This window comes from Heptranchias perlo, chromosome 3 (genome assembly GCF_035084215.1).
Source record: "Heptranchias perlo isolate sHepPer1 chromosome 3, sHepPer1.hap1, whole genome shotgun sequence".
In the NCBI taxonomy this organism is placed as follows: Eukaryota; Metazoa; Chordata; class Chondrichthyes; order Hexanchiformes; family Hexanchidae; genus Heptranchias; species Heptranchias perlo.
The window spans coordinates 60,476,545-60,497,624 of NC_090327.1; the positions used below are offsets into that span (position 1 = coordinate 60,476,545).

Here is a 21,080-nt window from a genome sequence, read left to right on the forward strand (position 1 = left end):
CTGTTTCATACATGCCTACCTACAAAACTTGCGGGTAAGTTTCAAAGAGGCTGACAACTTAAAAGAAAAACGGACCTGAATAAAGCTCTATGACCAACGCCACTGCTTCAAAACAACTGAGTAAGTTAAATTCCTTTTTATTACATTGGATTTCAAAATTTTTATTAATGTTTTCCACAATTCAGTTTATTTTTCTGTGAAAACTGAAAGCCAGTAGCGTTATGTATGACATGAGAAGTGCAGGAAGATGTCTCAGTGCACTTTACGTTCAGGAGGAAGAAAACATAACAGTTAAATAAATGATGGTACAGGAGCATAAAGTAAATGTTTTCAACAGTCACTCTCCCTCATCCAATTCCCCACCACCCCAGTTCATAAAGGCATTCTACCTCCTCCATATCCAAGACATTCTTCTTCCCCAACCCCCCCAATTCATAGGAGTACTCTTCTTCCTTTCTGTTGCCAATACTATCCAACACTCTTCTTACTATCTAAAATTGTTACACTGGTACTTTATTTCCATTCTCCCTTCTCTGGGCTGGTGCTGTTCCTTCCTTCCCACCTCCAGATTTCATGCTGGCACTTCTTGTTTGCCCAACTTTAGTCAATGATAGCATGCTGGCACTCTACTTCCCCACCCCCTCTCAGTTTATATTGGCAGTCTCCTTCCTCCTCCCTCCTTCCCTCTCCCCCATTCCCAGCTTTTCCCTTAAAGAACCGCTCCTCAGGTTTTTTGCCCCTTTCTTTTTTGTCTTCATTGCAGGTGTAGCAGGGAGTGGAACATGAGCAAACAGATGTTACTGACTTGAGGTCAGAAGATTTGGGCCCTCACCTGAAGAATATAAGAACATAAGAGATAGGAGCAGGAGTAGGCCATTTGGTCCTTAAAGCCTGCTCCGCCATTCAGTGAGATCATGGCTGATCTGATTCTGGCCTCAACTCCACTTTCCCGCTGTTCTCCATATCCTTTGACTCCCTTGCTGATCAAAAATTTTCTAACTTAGCCTTGAATATATTCAATGACTCAGCCTCCACTGCTCTTTGGGGCAAAGAATTCCAAACCCTCTGAGAGAAGAAATTTCTTCTCATCTCCGTCTTAAATGGGCGACCCCTTATTCTGAGGCTCTGCCCCCTCGTTCTAGATTCCCCTATGAGGGGAAACATCTTCTCAGCATTTAGCCTGTTAAGCCCCCTCAGAATCTTACATGTTTCAATAAGATCTCCTCTCATTCTTCTAAACTCCAGTGAGTACAGGCCCAACCTGCTCAATCTTTCCTCATAAGAAAATCCTTCTATACCCAGGATCAACCTAATGAACCTTCTCTGAACTGCCTCCAATGCAAGTATATCCTTCCTTAAATAAGGGGACCAAAACTGTATGCAGTACTCTAGATGTGGTCTCACCAGCACCATGTTCAGTTGTAGCAAGACTTCCCTGCTTTTATACTCCATCCCCCTTGAAATAAAGGCCAATACTCCATTTGCCTTCCCAATTACCTGCTGCACTCCCTGTTCAAATAACTCCATACTGCATAAAAAAGATTCTCCTAAACTTTCCCCTTACTGACAATTTTAAATTGAATAGCTCTTGCCACTGACTCCCCCGTCAATGGAAACATTCTTTCTCTATTCACCCTATCCAAACCCTTCATAATTTTAAAAACCTCTATTAAATCTTCTCTTGGCCTTCTCTGCGTTAGTGGAAATAGTCCCAATAACTCAATAACCACAGGCAAATATCCAAAAAGATAATGCTCTGTGAAATTTTTACTCAACCTGCAATGGAAATCTCTATTATTAATCCAACCGTACAATCCACATTTACAACCTCTGAACCTTATAAAATACCAAAAAACATTTTCTGTTTGCATCAACATTTAGATATGTATTTTCTGCTTTCTAATCACGTTAGGAATTCTTTCTTAAAATAAATATTCAAAGTATTTTCAAAGTCCTTTCTATGATCATTGTACTTAAGTAACTTTCTCCATACAATGCCTACTTTGGCCAATGCAACGGGGCAACCATAAGAAATCTTAAAGCCGAACGAAAGGTCAAAATAGAAGGAGATAAAGCTGTGCATTTCTTTGCCAAGACTCTTCTTCATCTCCAAGTATGATAGGGAGAACACTATTGTGTAGGAAGGCAGAGTGTTTGGAGAAGTAGTAACCGTTGTTTTAGGTGTTGTAGGATTTAGATATATAATCTACAAGCCCCTTTTCTGCTCAGAGCTCTAAGTTGGTCCAGATCTTTCACACCAGAGATTGAATTCCACATTCAGAGCTGGTTTATGTGACAGATGTTGGATTTATTTGAATTAGCACACAAATCTGACACCCTTTCTATAAACAAAGTAAAGCAAAGCTGTTTAAGCTATTTCACAATGGTGAACTCATTGTCAGTGGCAATTTATCTACACCCCGACCAAGGTAGAGGGTGTCTTACAGATTCTGTTAGAGATGGACATTCTGTCTTCAGCTGATCACAGGTATTTAATGAACGGGATGGTTTTAGGAACTGAAGTAAATGTTTATTATTGACACTATTCGTCCTGCTAACTGCTTATCCCTTACTGAAGCCATGTATTTCCATATCAGTTAACAATATGGAAAAAATAAATATAGAAAATTACTTTAAAGTAAATTGTACGAGTAGTACAAGCAGACATTGGTTCAAACAAGTAAAAGGCACATTTAGGACTGATATTCGAAAGTTCTTAGCACAGATTGTGATCAGTACATGGAATGGACTTCCAGTTAGAGTAGTGTTGCAACAGTATTTGTACTGCCCCTGACCCTTGCCCCAGCCATGGTCTAGCTCCGTGTGGTCCCAGTACCCACATCCAACCTAGTACAAAAGCAAAATACTGCAAATGCTAGAAGTCTAAACTATAAACAGAAAATGCCTGAGGGGGTGGTGGAGGCAGATTCAATTGTGGCTTTCAAAAGGGAATTGGATAAGTACTTGAAGGGAAAAAATTTGCAGAGCTACGGGGAAAGGGCAGGGGAGTGGGACTAGCTAGATTGCTCTTGCACAGAACTGGCACGGACTCGATGGGACGAATGGCCTTCCTCCGTGTGGTAGCCATTCTATGATTCTATTCTATAATTAGCCAAGGCATAGAATCGAAGTGCAGGGAGGTTATGCTGGATCTGTAAAAAAAACACTGGTTAGGCCATAACTTGAGTGCTGCGTACAGTTCTGGTCACCAGGAAAGATATGATTGCACTAGAGAGGGTACAGATGAGATGTATAAGGATTTTGCCAGGACTGGAGAATTTTAGCTATGGGGAAAAATTGGATAGGCTGGGGTTGTTTGGAACAAAGGAGACTGAGAGGAGGTTTAATTGAGGTGTATAAAATTATGGAGGGCCTAGATAGAGTGGATAGGAAGGACCTATTTCCCTTAGCAGAGAGGTCAATAACCAGGGGGCATAGATTTAAAGTAATTGGTAGAAGGATTAGAGGGGAGCTGAGGAGATATTTTTTCACCCTGAGGGTGATGGGGGTCTGGAACCCACTGCCTGAAAGGGTGGTAGAGGCAGAAACCATCATCACATTTAAAAAATACTTGGCTATGCACTTGAAGTGCCGTAACCTACTAGGCTACGGACCAAGTGCTTGAAAGTGGGATTAGGCATGATAGCTCTTTCTCGGCCAGCACAGTCACGATGAGCCAATTGGCCTCCTTCTGTGCTGTAAATTCCCATGATTCTATGCTGGAAACGCTCAGCAGACCAGGCAGCATCTGTGGAGAGAGAAACAGAGTTAGCATTTCAGGTCATTGACCTTTCATCAGAACTGGAAGATGCTCAGCATTAAAAGAAAATGATAAAATTGAGTAAATCTGTAAAGGTATTTGTGTGAGAGGCATACTGTGAGAAGGAGATACTTAGAGAAAGAGTGGGAAACGGTGAGATGCAGAGACAAGGGGCTCGATTTTCGCACCCTCGAGCGAGTGCGTTCGTGGCGGGGGGGGGGGGCTGCGAAAATCAGGGATTCCCGGGGCGGGTCTGGAGCCCGGCTCCAACCTGCCCGCTTCTGGGTTCCCCAGTGATGCGCTGACATGCGCGCGCAGCCCCCGCATGTGGGTCTCCCGCCGGCAATTAAAGCCAGCGGGGTGCCACTTAAAGTAATCATCAAGGTATTTCTGGTCGTTTAGAGACCTGATTAACATGACATTTTAGGAGGGGTGGGATTTTGCAAACAACTGGGATTGTTTCCCGTACTGGGGGAAACACTCCCAGTTCAAATGGACGTGTTGCAGCCATCAGCCTGTGGCAGCTGCAAAGGTCCATTTGACAGGTGGTGGGGGGAGACCCTCACTCATTGCAGGAGGCCACTCTGTCACTTGGGACAAAGTTTGGCCTCCACCACCCTCCTCCTAACAATCAAATTCACCAAATCGCACACTTACCCCGGTGTCCAGACACATTTACCTACCTTGCGGACCCCCTCAGATGTACATCTTGCGGATGGGAGCTGCCATAGCTGCAGTCACGACCTCCTCGGAGGACGGACAGCATCACCAGCCTCGCCGGCCACACCGTCCACTTCTGACATGTGGAGCCCCACAACACAGTGCTGTGACATATCCACCTGCACAGCAGGAGGGAGGGCAACGGCAGAGAGAGATGAGTCGCAGAGGGCACTACCCTCACCACAGGGTCTACAGACCGAGGCTCGGCTTCCTGGACCTCTCTGAGCAGCAGTGCACACGGAGGCTCAGAATCACTCGACATGTAGTCGTGGACATCTGCAGCCTCCTTAATGCCGAGCTGGCCCGAGCACCATCTTCTTACCTGTCGCTGTCAACGTCAGGTGCGCGATATGTTGGTGGTGCAGGTGACCTCCTCTGCCACCTCGAGCCAGGCCTTGGTGGCAGAGGCAGGCTGCTTCCTCCCGCCCGCCGGGGGGAAGATCTCTGTCCTCCCCCTCCAATAATACCTGGAGTGAGGCATCATTAAACCTGGGAGCAGCCTTCCCCCTGGGCACAGGTAAGTGGCTCCAATTAGCCTGCGATTCCGTGTGGAGCACCCCGATTTCACTGGGCGCGTTACCCACGTGCCCAATCGACCCCCACACTGAGAACCCACCGCCCTCCTAATATCGGGCCCAAGGTGAGAAAGTGAGTGGAAGACAAATGGGAAAAATTAGGGTGGGAGAAATTGTTTGTAATTTTGTCTGTGAGCTGTGCCATAGGGGATCAACTAATAATGTAAACTTTAGATGTTTAAAAGTGGTACAGATGACATTTTTAAAAATTGCTTACATTTAAATTCAGTTAATCAATACAACTTTAATGTGCAGTTTTGTTTAGATGTTCTGCTCATTTTGATTTAATGGCATACCTATGAGCAGGAGTTTTTATTTTGTTTTGTTTATCAGGGACTGTAGTTGGCGTCGATGAGACCACTGCCTTCTCGTGGATAGTTTGCAACAGATGCGGAAATGGAAAACTGGAAAAGAAGTGGGGAGAAGGGTCAGTACATGAAGAAAATCTGATGCTAGAAAATGCATGCTATGCAGTGGTTATTTGGAAAGTAAACTTACACCATTTTTGTTTAAGATTTCTGCCTTATTACTTCTTTGAGCACATTAAAGTTAATGGTATTCTTTTGTTATGGCATATGTGTATATAGAATAGTAGCAAAACATTTAAAGTAACTAATATAACCCCATAAAACTGAGCTAATAATAGCCTTAAATCTAGCATTTTTCTCTCGAAGTCTTTAAAGAAAAATTGAGTAAATCTGTGAAACTATGGGCCCGATTTTAGCACCGGGTTTCGGGTGCGTTCTCGGCGGGGGGGCCTCGAAAATCCCGATATCCAGGTGCGTGACTGGATCGCGCCTCGATCCCGCCCACTTCCGGGTTCCGCGCTGACGTGCGGGGGTGCGTGCGCAGCCCCTGCTGGTGGGAATCCCGCAGGCAATTAAAGCCAGCGGGATGCCACTTGAGTGTATTTACTTTGCTTGTTCAGGTCATTAAATGACCTGATTCAGCTGTCTTATTAGGAAGTGTGGGATTTTACCTTCAACTCAGACTGTTTCACATTCTGGGGGAAACAGTCTCACTCCAAACGGACGTGTTGCAGCTGCCAAGGTGCACTCCACAGGGGTGGGGAGACCCTTCATCGACGCAGGAGGCCACTCCGTCACATTGGGCAACGCCTGCCCTCCACAACCCCCCTCCAAGCCAGAAGATACACTGACGTGGAACCACAGCCCCAGTGTGAGGATGCACCTACCTACCGTGCACAACCCCTCAGACCAACACCTGCCAGATGGGGGCCGCTTTGACATCCTCGGAGGACGAACAGCATCACCAGCCTCAGCAGCCTCGCAGTCCACGCCGTCCGCCTCAGCGACGTGGAGCCCCCCAACACGGTGCTGTGGCACACCCACCTGCACAGCAGGATGGAGGGCAACCGCAGAGAGAGATGCGTCGCAGGAGGCACCACCCTCCGCACAGGGTGTACAGACCGAGGCTCAGCTTCATGGACCTCTCCGAGGAGCAGTGCATACGGAGGCTCGGAGTCACTCGCCAGGTAGTCGCCGACATCTGCAGCCTCCTTAATGACGAGCTGCTCCCGGATGGACCAAGCTGCATCTTGCTACCCGTCGCCGTCAAAGTCACCACTGCCCTCAACTTCTTTGCCTCCGGATCCTTCCAGGGTGCCACCGGGGACATCACCGGGGTCTGTCAGTCCTCCGCACACAAGTGCATAAGGCAGGTCACCGATGGGTTGTTCCACAGGGCCTCGCACTACATCAACTTCGCCATGGATGAGCGCAGCCAGATGGAGAGGGCGGTTGGATTCCATGCTATGGCTGGCTTCCCACGGGTGCAGGGTGTAATCGATTGCACCCACATCGCAATACGGGCACTTCCACATGAGCCAGGGCTGTTCATCAACAGGAAGGGGTATCACTCCATGAATGCCCAGCTCATCTGTGACCACCGCCAGAGATTCCTACACGTGTGCGCCAGATACCCTGGTAGCTGCCACGATGCCTTCATCCTCAGGGAGTCCACCGTCCCGCCCCTATTCCACGCACCCAACACCGGCAACGGCTGGCTCCTCGGTGACAAGGGGTATTCCCTGCACACGTGGCTCATGACACCTCTGAGGAACCCCATCACCGAGCTGCAGCGTCGATACAATGACAGCCACATTGCTACCAGGTCTACAATCGAGCAGGCCATAGGGCTGCTCAAGATGCGCTTCAGGTGCCTTGATCGTTCTGGGGGCGCGCTCCAATACACGCCATTCAGAGTGGGACGAATTATAGTTGTCTGCTGTGCCCTGCACAACATGGCCCAACAGAGAGGGGTGCCGCTGGAGGAGGCCCCATCCACACCCGCCACCCACATTGAGGACGCGGACGAGGAGGAGGAGGAGGTGGCGCGAGATGATGATGAACGACCCATGGGCCGAACACCGGCTCACCGGGATGCTCGCCAGGCCAGGGAGGCACTCGTATGTCAACGGTTCTCCTAGAGTCAGACAGTCTGAGGCGTTCACATCTCATCACGTGCACATACAAGGGGCCATACCATCCCCCTCCGCAGAAGAGTGGTGCCAGTACTCCTGCACCCACAGTAGTGTGCCCAATGGGCAGCAGCAGGCGTTCGTCGTCATGATGGACCTCACGGAACGGACCTATTGCACAAGCCGCAGAAGAATGGACGAGAGGTGGCAGGAGTGGTGAGAACGATTGCGTTTAATATGTACATAGTGAACGACTATAAACAAAAAGATTACAAATTAACAGACACCCTGGTGCATTCCCTTTGTGCTTATACCGCCCTTGGGTTACGTTTACGGGAACCCCTACGTGGTGCTACCCCTGTGGCTCCAGCAGAGGTAGTGGCAGGTTGCTCGTCTTGGTGCCCTGACCGGGTAGATGCTTTCGGCCGACGCCCCCTGGGTTTCGGTGCCCGTGAGGGCACCTCCACAGACTGCTCCTCCTGCACCTGTGCAGGGGCAGACTCGGCCACCTGGAGAGGAGGCACCATTGCGTGTACTGGTTGAGAGGGGGGCAACGGGTGGGACGTGGGGGCACCTTGAGTAGCGTCCCCGCTTCCATGTCCCCGTTCACAATCATCCCTCTCGTGGCCTCGGCCCACATCACCCCTTCCACCCTGCTGGACGACAGTTTGGATGGCATGTGTGAGGCCTTGCGAGGCCACCCCTAGTGTATCCGTCAGCCTGTTTATGGCGGCGGAATGTTGCTCACCCTGAATCCGTACAGCTGTTGTCAGGGCCTGCATGGACTCAATGTGGAGCTGTGCGTGACGCTCGAGGCTAGCCTGTCCTCCACCGCAGACGTTCCCGCACCTACCCGCGACACTATGTCGCCGATACCCTCCTGTTCCTGTGCCACCAATGCCCTCATGCAGGAGTTGGACTCCTCCATCACCTGCGCGATCGTGGACAATGCGCGTGGCACCTCTGCTAGTACCTCGGCAATGTGCTGGTGCCCCTCAACGACGCTCCTTTTGATTGGTGGCCCCCTGGGTTCAGCATCTGGGTCCAGCTGAGCAGAGCCTGGCGATGAGTGCTCCCACCGACGCGGACCCTCCGCGGCTGCCCCTGCCACCAGGGTCTGCTCATGCTCACACGTGTGCGGTGAATCACCATGTGCAACCCCAACTAGTTGGCGAGGGGGACCCACCGAGGTGCGTGTCTCTGCGCTGGTGGTTGGTTGGCTCATATGTGACGATGCACCCTCAGAGACCGGCATGTCCTCTGAGGAATCGCCCTCCTCACACACAGCGCTCGCAGACGGCCCTGCAAGAGAACAGAGGGCAATATCAGGCATGTGCACAAACGTTGCGGTGCGGCAGATGCCAGGTGATGCTAAGGTCATTCGTGATCATGAGTGGTGAGTGTCAGCTTTCCCTTACCGGCCGTTTCTGCAGCGCCAGACTCGCCATCCGCCACGGAGAGGCAATGTTGCGTTCCGCTGATGTCGAGCGCCTCCACCTCTGCATCCGTAAGTACCAGCACGTGCGGCGGGGCCCCTCCGGTGCGGGCCCTTTCTCGCGCGTTCATGCATCTCTTCTCCTGTCAAGGCAAAACACAGATGCGTGAGTGAGTGCAGATTGCATAGTGAGACGCCTCAAGCATCGGTGTGGGTGGGTTGAGCGTGGGGCAGATGGATGGGAGGATGCGTGTGCCACATGCCCATCCCATTGCATGGGGATTGGGATGTGTGGTAGTGTTCGAATGGGGACAGGGACGGTGGGTACTTGCGGGCACGGCGAGGATGGTGAGTTAGTGGCTGTGAGGATTGCTGCGGGAGCGCTGTGGTGGCTGTGCAGAAGGGGTTGTGATGTGTTTGGCGTGATGTTGGAGACGGGTTGTGGGAGGGTGCATTAGTGTACTCACTTTGCCGGACCTAGTGAGGTCATTGAATCGCTTTCGGCACTGCTCCCATATCCTGGTGGTGTTGGCCCTGCTGCTGACCTCCGCCGCCACCTTTGCCCATGCCTTCCTGGTGACGGAGCCAGGGCACTTGCGTCTGTCTGTCGGGAACAGCAAGTCCCTCCTCCTCCTCACACCTTCCAGAAGCAGCTGGAGCGCGAAGTCGGAGAACCGTGGCGCAGCCTTGCCCCTGGGGTGCGCCATGCTGTGATGCCTCTTGCTTGCAGCAGGAGGGGCTTTGGGGGACTGCCCCTTTAAATAGAGCTCCACCATCGCGATAACGTTAATGCGCATGCGCAGCCCGCCGGCGCGCAGCTGGGGAGCGGAGAACCCGTAACCATGGCTTAATGGAATCAATTATCCCGCGATCGCGCGGGGGGCGCACTCATTTAGCCGTCATCGCTCCCGAAGGACCACCCGCTGGGAACCCGCAGGCCTGCTAAAATCGGGCCCTATGTGTGTGTGAGAATGAGATACTTACAGTAGATCTCGATTTTGTTCCTGTTTTAATATAAACTGAAGTATTTTACCTTTTTTTTATTCGTTCATGGGATGTGGGCGTCGCTGGCGAGGCCGGCATTTATTGCCCATCCCTAATTGCCCTTGAGAAGGTGGTGGTGAGCCGCCTTCTTGAACTGCTGCAGTCCTTGTGGTGACGGTTCTCCCACTGTGCTGTTAGGAAGGGAGTTCCAGGATTTTGACCCAGCGACGATGAAGGAACGGCGATATATTTCCAAGTCGGGATGGTATGAGTTGAGCTGTGGTGATATTGCAGATTTATTTCACTGTATTTTAGAGGAAAATTGGACCTCTGTATACATTGTAGTTTTGTAACAAACTTCCCATGATTTGTCATTCTTTATACATCATCATTCATTCATTTATCGTAATTACCAACTTTCCTTCTGGAATGTTGTAACTGTTAAATAGCTGTTGTTGTTTGGTTCAGGGATTTCAATTCCCAGAAATGAAGTGCCACCAAATTGTAACTTCTCTAGCAACTTCACACCAGTGGCATGTTTACTTTGAATGTTTGCATTTTTTTTGTTAAATGCTGCTCATACACAGAAGAGGTATTGTGCTGTCAAATTTAACACTCAGATCTTGAATGTCTCTTCATGTTCATTGTTTGAGATTGTCTGGTGTATTTTGCTTGGGCTCAGTTTGTTTCATGAGTTTAAAGTCACAAAAACCAGCTGGAAGATAAGTGGTAAATAAATAGCTACATCCCACTGAAGGAGCACTATCTCATTGAAAAGGAGTTGGACAAGCTTTTTTGTTTGAGGAGGAAAGAAAGCCTTGGACAATTTCTGTCATAGCGGCAGCATGAACAAATAATATGATTTACACCATTGCAGAACACGTTCAGATCAAACCTTTTTTCATGACGACAGTTTAATAACGTAAACTTTATGTGGGTTTATATGAATTCCCTAGTAATTAAAACCTCTGTACACATTCTACTCAATTTCTCCTCATAGGACAACCCCCTCTTCCCAGGAATCAATCTAGTGAACTTTTGTTGCACCCCCTCTAAGGCAAATATATCCTTCCTTAGGTAAGGAAACCAAAACTGTACACAGTACTCCAGGTGTGGTCTCACCAGAGCCTTATATAATTTCAGCAAGACCTCCTTACTTTTATACTCCAACCCCCTTGCAATAAAGGCCAACATACCACTTGCGTTCCTAATTGCTTGCTGTACCTACTGTTAACTTTCTGTGATTCATGTACAAGGACACCCAAATCCCTCTGACTACCAACATTTCTTAGTCTCTCACCTTTTAAAAATTATTTTGCTTTTCTATTCTTCCTACCAAAGTGAATAATTTCACATTTCCCCACATTATACTCCATCTGCCACCTTCTCGCCTACTTACTTAACCTATTTCCCTTTGCAGCCTCTTTGTGTTCTCCTCACAGCTTACTTTCCCACCTAGCTTTGTATCGTCAGCAAACTTGGATACATTACACTCGGTCCCCTCATCTAAGTCATTGATATATATTATGGACAGCTGAGGCCCAAGCACTGATCCTTGCAGCACCCCACTAGTTACAGTCTGCCAACCTGAAAATGACCCGTTTATTCCTACTCTCTGTTTTCTGTCCGTTAACCAATCCTCTATCCATGCTAATATATTACCTCCAATTTTGTGTAACAACTGCTTGTGTGGCACCTTATCGAATGCCTTTTGAAAATCCAAATATACTACATCCACTGGTTTCCCCCTTATCTACCTGCTAGTTACATCCTCAAAAATTTGTCAAACACGATTTCCCTTTCATAAAACCGTGTTGACTCTGCCTAATCATATTGTGATTTTCTAAGTGCCTGGTTACTATGGCCTTAATAATAGATTCTAGCATTTTCCCTACTACTGATGTCAGGCTAACTGGTCTGTAGTTCCCTGTTTTCCCTCTCCCTCCTTAAATTTAAGCGACAAGCTTTAGTGGTTGCGGAAAGGAAGCTCAGAAATTATTTCCTAGCACCAGCCTTAGCTTAGTCGTGACACTCTCATCTCTGATTCAGAAAGTCGTGGGTTCAAGCCCCACTCTCGAAACTTGAGCACATAATCCAGACTGACACTTCAATGCAGTACGAAGGGAGCGCTGCATCTTTCAGAAGCGCTTTGGGGACGTCTTGAGCTTATGAAAGGTGCTGTAAATGCAATTTCTTTTTATTTTTTTTTCCTGAGTGGCTCACTGTTTTCACAGTAGAAACAGTCAGTCAGACCAGGGAGTTCAAAATCTTTTTCCTATTTTCACTGAACCAATCAACAAGCTCATGTGAGACTTCAGATTTTTTTTTAAAAAGTCGACAAATAGTGTTTTATTTTGTCCCCTTCTTTAGGCCCTCCTGTATTGTGCAGAATTCCATGACCAAGAGACTATACAACTAACCTATTCCCAGACTTCTGCTAATATTTCTGAATAAATGGTTACAAAGCGTGTGTGCAGACTGGTAACCTAGTTTTAGGCGTCTGCTAATAGTGCTAAGTCTCTGGTCACCAGGAGGTAAGTGAGAGTGGACCTGGTAACTTATCTATCTGACTTTCCCTTCCAGAAGTGAAGCACCTGAGCTCCACTTCTTGCATCCCCTGATGGAACTGGTAAAATCAGACACTTGTCACGTGGAGAATTGCAGGTTGAATCTACATTCTCTCTACTCTGTGACTCAATGCGTTATTCCAGGATTGGGCTGTCACCATGCTGCATTCAAATGTTAAATGAATTCTTCATTTCTTTTTGTATGTTTATTTTTAAAAGTCATATTGTTCATGTTACAGTGAATCCTTGTACTGCCGTCAGTGTGCCCAGTCTGTGATGACGCCTCTTACAAAAATGCAACTGGAAGTGTTTCTGCAGTATCCAGTCCTGCCACACAGTACTATAAAAATCAAGGTAACTATTGTTAAATTTTGTGCTAGTTCCCAAATGATCTATTAAAAGTAACACCATATATTTCAGTACAGAAATATTATCTTAAAAGATTGCTGAATTTCTTTGAAAATACCAGTTTGTTAAACACCTCCCTTCCCCTGCTGAAGAGTCCACAAGGCCCTTTTTAAGTATGAGTGATTGCTCTGTACCAAGTGGTTAAAGGTTTGAAGCTTGTGGCTACACATCTGTGAAACTCAGTGCCACGGCTGGAAGCAAGTGCAGTCAGTTCTCAGTAAACTGCTTGATGAAGCACCTTATCACAATGTGATGCTTCTCTCTAGGAAAGGAAAACCAGCTGGCTGATCAGAGTAGCATTGATAGCAGCCACAGAGCACTATTTGGCCCAGACCATTCCTGTGGAAGGAGGTTGCTTGTTATGCACCTCGTAAAGTTCTGGTCTCCGTATTATAAAAAGGATATAGAGGCATTGGAGAAGGTTCAAAAAAGATTCACAAAGATGATACCAGAACTGAGAGGATATACTCATCAGGAAAGGCTGAACAGGCTGGGGCTGTTTTCTCTAGAAAAGAGAAAGCGGAGGGGTGACCTGATAGAGGTCTTTAAGGTAAAGAAAGAGTTTGACATAGTAGATGTAGAGAAAATGTTTCCACTTGTGGGGGAGTCCAAAACTAGAGGTCACAAATATAAGATAGTCGCTAATAAATCCAATAGGGAATTCAAGAGAAACTTCTTTAGTCAAAGAGTGGTAAGAATGTGGAACGCGTTACCACAAGGAGTAGTTGAGGCAAATAGCATAGATGCATTTAAGGGGAAGCTAGTTAAGCATATGAGGGAGAAAGGAATAGAAGAGTATGCTGATAGGGTTAGATGAAGTAGGGAAGAGGGGGCTCGTGTGGAGCATAAACGTCGGCATGGACGAGTTGGGCCTGTTGTGTGCTATAGACTCGATGTAACGCGAGGTAAAATGTGGGAATTATAGATGGAATCCTTTCTTTTCAAAGATCCCTGACATTTTATTCAGTGCTTGATTTCTATTTCTGATTTCATGTAATTTTAGAATAAAAACATTCATCTGATTAGTAATGAATTGTTGTATAAAGGTCCATGTGATGTATATGACATTAGAACTGGGCACCTTGACTTGCATCTTTCTAAGTATTTGTTATATTTTAGACTGGGTTGAAGGTTATATTTTTTTAAAAGTTTTTTTTCTGATTCAGTCAGTTGTCTCTTGGCAACATTATAGGCCTCTTCTTTCAATCTTGTACTCTCTTTAACTTCTTTAGTTATCCACGGGTGGATCACTCTTCCCGTGGAGTTTTTATTTCACAATGGAATGTATATTTGTTGAGAATATTGAAATATTTCTTTAAATGTTTGCCACTGCTTTTCAACTGACAAATCCTTTAATTTAATTTCCCAATTACTCTTGACAACTCGCCCCTCATACCTACGTAGTTGGCTTTATTTAAGTTTAAGACTCTAGTTTCTGACTTAAGAACGATACTTTCAAACTCAATGTGAAATTCTAACACATTATGATCACTCTTCCCCAGAGGTTCTTTTACTGTGAGATTACATAATACAAGATCTAAAATAGCCTGTTCTCTGCTTGGTTTCATGACGTATTGCTCTAGGAAACCGTCTCGAATACATTCCATGAACTTGTCCTCCAATCTACCTTTGCCAATTTGATTTGCCCAGTCTATATGCAGGTTAAAGTCCCCCATGATGACTGCATTACCGTTGTTACAAGCTCCTATTATTTCATGATTAATACTCTGTCCAATGGTATAGCTACTATTAGGGGCCCTATAAACTACTCCCACCAATGTTTTCTGCCCCTTGTTATTTCTTCTTACTTCCTGATCCTCCGATACAAGATCCTTTCTCTCAACTGTCCTTATGTCATCCTTTATTATTAGGGCTACATCCCCTCCTTTTCCATTCCGCCTGTCTTTTCTAAATGTCATGTACCCTGGAATATTTAGTTCTCAACTGTGGTCATTTTGCAACCAAGTCATCTCTGTAATGGCTATTAGGTCAAACCAATTTATCTCTGTTTGTGCAATTAATTCATCTATCTTGTCATGAATGTTCCAAAAAATTGATAAAAAGGTAAAAAATAGAATATGAAAGTAAACCAGTATGAAATATAAAAACGGATTGTAAGAGCTTCTACAAGTATGTATAAAGGAAGAGAGTAGCAAAAGTAAACATTGGTCCCTTAGAGGCTGAGACAGGAGAAATTATAATCGATAATCAGGAAATGGCAGATGCGTTAAACAAATATTTTGTATCTATCTTCACAGTAGAAGACACAAAAAGCAAACGAAAAATAGTGGGGATCCAAGGGGTAAATGAATGAGAGGAACTTAAAACAATTAATATCACTAGAGCAAAAGTACTGGATAAACTAATGGGATTAAAAGCCGACAAATCCCCTGGACCTGATGGCCTACAACCGAAGGTTCTAAAAGGTGGCTGCAGAGATAGTGGATGCACTGGTTATGATCTTCCAAAATTCCCTAGACTCTGGAACGGTCCCAGTGGATTGGAAGGTACCAAATGTTACCCCGCTATTCAAGAAGGGAGGGAGGGAGAGAGAAAACAGGGAACTACAGGTTAGTTAGCCTGACATCGGTCGTCGGGAAAATGCTGGAATCCATTATTAAGGAAGTGGTAACAGGGGAATTAGAACATCATAATATGATTAGGCAGAGGGAAATCGTGTTTGCCAAATTTATTAGAGTTTTTTGAGGATAGTAGGGTAGATAAAGGAGAACCAGTGGATTTTCAAAAGGCATTCGATAGGGTTCTTACACAAAGTAAGGGCTCATGGGATTGGCGGTAATATATTAGCATGGATAGAGGATTGGTTAAAGGACAGAAACCAGAGAGTAGGGATAAACGGGTTATTCTCAGATTGGCAGGCTGTAACTAGTGGGGTACCGCAAGGATCGGTGCTTGGGCCTCAGCTATTTACAACCCATATTAATGACCTAGATGAAGGGACCGAGTATAATAAATCCAAGTTTGCTGACGATACAAAGCTAGGTGGGAAAGTAAGTCGTGAGGAGGACACAAAGAGTTTGCAAAGGGATATAGACAGGTTAAATGAGTGGGCAAGAAGGTGGCAGATGGAGTATAATGCGGGGAAATGTGAGGTTATTCATTTTGGTAGGAAGAATAGAAAAACAGAATATTTTTAAAATGGTTTTAAATGTTGGTGTCCTGGTATAAGAAACACAAAAAGTTATCATGCAGGTAGACGCTGAGAGATTGTTTCCCCTGGCTGGAGAGTCTAGAAGGGGTTGGCCATTCAAGACTGAGATGGGGAGGAGTTTCTTCACGCAGAGAGTTGTGAATTCTATACCCCAGAGGGCTGTGGATGCTGAGTCATGGAGTATATTCAAGGCTGAGATGGATAGATTTTTGGATTCTAGGGGAATCAAGGGATATGGGGATCAGGCGGGAAAGTGGAGTTGAGGTCGAAGATCGGCCATGATCTGATTGAATGGCAGAGCAGGCTCCAGGGGTCGTATGGCCTACTCCTGCTCCTATTTCTTATGTTTTTATGTTTCTTGTTTGGTCAGTACTTTCCTTTGATTTTCTTTTTTTGTTGTTTCATCCCTACTTTACTGACTTCCTTCAGTTGAGGGTGGGATGATACAGGACCCTCATTTATTCAAGAATGATGATACATACTCAGTTGAGGCAGTATTATTTGTAAGCACTTTAATGATGCTATAGTTTCTGCTCTATCTGGACCAGTAGGAAGTATAGGTTAACACAAGAAAATTGGACTTTCTGTCAAATTTCCTTCCACTTTAAAACACTCTGGTACCATGACCTGCCCTACCCAGCAATCCAGCCACGAACCTGCTGCACTAATCCATTGAAGGTACAGTTGCTATGTTTCAATGATTTGAACCTGGAATTCAAACAGAGAAGGCTTTTCTGCTTGAATTGTTAGGCCAACCAGGAGTTCAAGTTCTTTAAATCATGTGCCTTAATGCTTTTTTGTATGTGGAAGAAGAACATAAGAAATAGGAGCAGGAGTAGGCCAATCGGCCCCTCGAGCCTGCTCCGCCATTCAATAAGATCATGGCTGATCTGATCCTAACCTCAAATCTAAATTCATGTCCAATTTCCTGCCCACTCCCCGTAACCCCTAATTCCCTTTACTTCTAGGAAACTGTCTATTTCTGTTTTAAATTTATTTAATGATGTAGCTTCCTGGGGCAGCAAATTCCACAGACCTACTACCCTCTGAGTGAAGCAGTTTCTCTTCATCTCAGTTTTGAAAGAGCAGCCCCTTATTCTAAGATTATGCCCCCTCGTTCTAGTTTCAGCCATCCTTGGGAACATCCTTACCGTATCCACCCGATCAAGCCCCTTCACAATCTTATATGTTTCAATAAGATTGCCTCTCATTCTTCTGAACTCCAATGAGTAGAGTCCCAATCTACTCAACCTCTCATATGTCCACCCCCTCATCCCCGGGATTAACCGAGTGAACCTTCTTTGTACTGCCTTGAGAGCAAGTATGTCTTTTCTTAAGTATGGACACCAAAACTGTATGCAGTATTCCAGGTGCGGTCTCACCAATACCTTATATAACTGCAGCAATACCTCCCTGTTTTTATATTCTATCCCCCTAGCAATTAAAGCCAACATTCCATTGGCCGCCTTGATCACCTGCTGCACCTGCATACTAACGTTTTGATTTTCTTGCACTAGGACCCCCAGATCCCTTTTGTACTGCAGTACTTTCCAGTTTCTCGCCATTAAGATAATAACTTGCTCTCTGATTTTTCCTGCCAAAGTGCATAACCTCACATTTTCCAATATTGTATTGCATCTGCCAAATCTCCGCCCACTCACCCAGCCTGTCTATATCCCCTTGTAGGTTTTTTATGTCCTCCTCACTCTCTACTTTCCCTCCCATCTTTGTATCTTCTGCAAACTTTGATATGTTACACTCGGTCCCCTCCTCCAAATCATTAATATAGATTGTAAAGAGTTGGGGACCCAGCACCGACCCCTGCGGAACACCACTGGCTACTGGTTGCCAGTCCGAGAATGTACCATTTATCCCAACTCTCTGCTTCCTGTTAGATAACCAATCCTCCACCCATGCCAGAATATTACCCCCAATCCAGTGATTCTTTATCTTGAGCAATAATGTAATACATGAATCAAATAAATGGGGAAATTGTGAATATTAAGCATAACATTTAGGATGGTATAGTCAGCAAAATTGTAAAAATTCAAAAATGAATAGAAAATTAAACTTTGCCAGAGATATATACTCAGTTGACACAGTATTATTGCTAAACACCTTTTCATGATGTAGTTGCATCATATATGGCAGCACATCAAATGTTGTTAATACTACACATGTCATGCCTAAAAATAAATGCACTTTTGTTGTGTCCCCCAGCCCTTTAAAACTATTTCTTAGACATTTTGCTGAAGAACTTTGCTGAGGTGTTTGTCGTGCCTTCATTGTTTTTGGTTAGTGGAAAGCAAAGTTTGTCCATGAGCTTAATCTCAAATACCAAATCGTTTTAATATTTTAAGTCTCTTTAAAAGTAATGCCAGACAAAATAGACACAATTGTGACCTGTAAAAGGGTTGGAAATGTTTCCAATGCCTTTGCGAAAGGTGAACAGATAGTTAGTTTTGTTGACTTTTTGCCAGTAATAAGAAATCTCACTGCTGACAGGTCGTCTTTTAAAGTAAAAATGAAAAGTATACACGTGGAATTAAGCTAAATTCTGGAAAACGTGGGTGTATTTATTAGTACTGTAATGCAATCTGGTTCTGTTGGGTAAGGTAGGCTGTGGTATAAAACTATAGATACACAGAGTTGCATGTAATGGGATCAGCTACGCTAGTAGTGATTTAGTTAGTGCCATTAGAGACATGGTAAAGCTTTTCTTCTTTTTGGAATATACCTAAATCCAGTATGTACATGAGTCTGACCATATTTTGTTTGTGACTATTTCCCAATACAGCTGCTAGAACCAAGCATTTTGTCTCTCCTGCTGCATTCCTCCAGTGACGAAGGGGTGAGTTAGTTTTGTTTACAGTTTGGATACATTTTGAAAGTTGAGGTTTACAAATGTCAATTTCTGTGGCAAACCCCTTTTAGTGTGCAAATGAGCTGTTTATAGAAGTGACTGCGTTCAACCATTTAAAATAATAGAAATTCAGAGATTTAGCCCATCACTTGATTCTGTTTTCTAGGACTAACACTTCTCAATTTCACTAAACAAAAACAATCAGATTTGTTGTTGACAAGCTACACATTTAACATTTAGTGTTGTAGCACTTCACTTGCTTGTTAAAATGTAGTTCTGAAGACAATGGTGCACAATGTCTTCGACTCTGGTGTCAGAATATATCATCTATGTATTGAGGACTGCACATATGGGGTGTGTTCAATTCAGCTGACAATGGTACAGTGACTAACATTTTTATTATTATTTCCGCCCCTGAGAGGAAAGTGCCTAACCCTCACCTTTGCTATCACCCTTTGTCTGGATTGCTGGTTTAAGAACTCATGATGCAGAGTATCATGGCTATAAATCACCAGAACACTGCATCCATTTTTTAATTCCTACCTCCCTCTCTCTGCAAATTCTTAATTAGTGATTGGGTATGCAGAGATCATTCCCTGAATGTGAAGGTCCCTATCGTAGAAGTGCATACACTTGTATATCAGTAATGACTACTTTAAAAAAAAATCAAACTAAAGGAATTGGTCAGACTGGTACATGTCAAACTCTGGAGTATCTTGTTAGTCCAAGAAGTCTGGGACTCTGGATTCAACATACAGGTTTGTTTTCCAACGTTGACTTTAGGAAGTGTAGATTTCCATAAGAAATTACATTAACTGCAAGACTTTATCTACTCTAGGTTATACATTCAATATTCTATTGAAGATCTTGTAAATCAATGAACTTGTACAAAAAAAAATCTACAGGCAACAATGTAATTGCATTATCTGGCTTTATGATAACAAACTATTTTGAGTGAATCAAAATTTATTCTGTAACAATAAAAAGCCCTTTAGTGATTTTTTAGATCTCTTGTTAAAGACTTTAGAATGGCTCCATGCACCTGTGACGTGAAGCTGAGGTGTTGGTGGGTTGCAGGGTGGGTATTTCAAGAATATCTATGGAATTTGTGTTTTATTATTTATATATTTATTGTTGAATAATCATATTTAGATAGATATAAAAGATACTGCTTAAAACATGCTAAATAAAAATAAAGATTTTAATTATTTTTAATCTCCATTTTACCTTTGTGTTTTTTTCTTCCCTTTCTTTGACTTTGACCTCACACCTCTCACTCCTTTTTCTGCTGTCTATTCTTGAGTGTTCAAACTTGGCAACAACTTTAGACAGTCCTCCAGGATGGTTAGGTTATAGTTGGATTGGGACAGAGAATCAAGAAAGTGCATAGTTGGAGCAGGAATCAAGTTTGTCTAGTGAGAGAGCCGGAGGAAAAAACCTTTCAAAGCCTGATCAGTGAGTAGGGGAAATAAGTTGAGAAAAGCACATCTCTGAGATTCCTTTGTTAAAGTTGTTTCCCAAGATTTTGCACGATTAATGCTTCACATGGCTCTAAAGCATTACAATACTAGGTTTTATTTGGCAAGTATTATTAGCAATAATGAATACCTTGCTGTGATGCAAAGATGTATATCACAGGCACGAAATCAAAATAAACCCTTGTATTTGTTAATGCATCAGTAGCAACAGTTAACATGTTTGTTTGTGAGCATTTTACTATCTCCAGCGTGGTGTGAAGGTATAAAATATCAAATAGCTTGAACATCCAGCATATTTGCACCAATGAAAATATTACCTGGGAATTAACACCAATCAGCCAACTTGGTGATTGTATATTTTGGTACATAACCCACACCTTCAGGTATAAGTAATAAAATCTGTGCAAAGGTGCAACATACAGCAAATATTATAGTAGATGATGAAATCTGCGACAGTTATAGCCGTAAACCTGTTCTTCGGATAGTTGGTCCGAATTAATATGAATTTCCAATTTTCTAACTCGGTGTTAACTCTAATATTTTTAAATGTTCTTTTTAAATGTATTTTGATTTTTTTTAACCTCCAGAATACAAAACCTGAAAAAGCCAGTATTGAAATCAGTGTCTGAAAGTGCAGAATGAGTTTTTTAATGATACCTTTTTTAAAGTGAATTACTG

At 44.4% G+C, this 21,080-nt stretch overlaps 1 protein-coding gene across 3 annotated transcripts in view; it reads left to right on the forward strand.

Moving 5' to 3' along the window:
* Positions 1-21,080, forward strand: part of spidr (scaffold protein involved in DNA repair) — a 316,427-nt gene that overhangs the window by 290,640 nt on the left and 4,707 nt on the right. For all 3 annotated transcript variants that reach the window (XM_067979905.1, XM_067979906.1, XM_067979908.1), the window contains 3 exons: positions 5,389-5,482; positions 12,721-12,835; positions 18,859-18,912. In XM_067979905.1, coding sequence (XP_067836006.1) covers positions 5,389-5,482; positions 12,721-12,835; positions 18,859-18,912 — 263 coding nt within the window. The remainder of the gene's footprint in view (positions 1-5,388; positions 5,483-12,720; positions 12,836-18,858; positions 18,913-21,080) is intronic.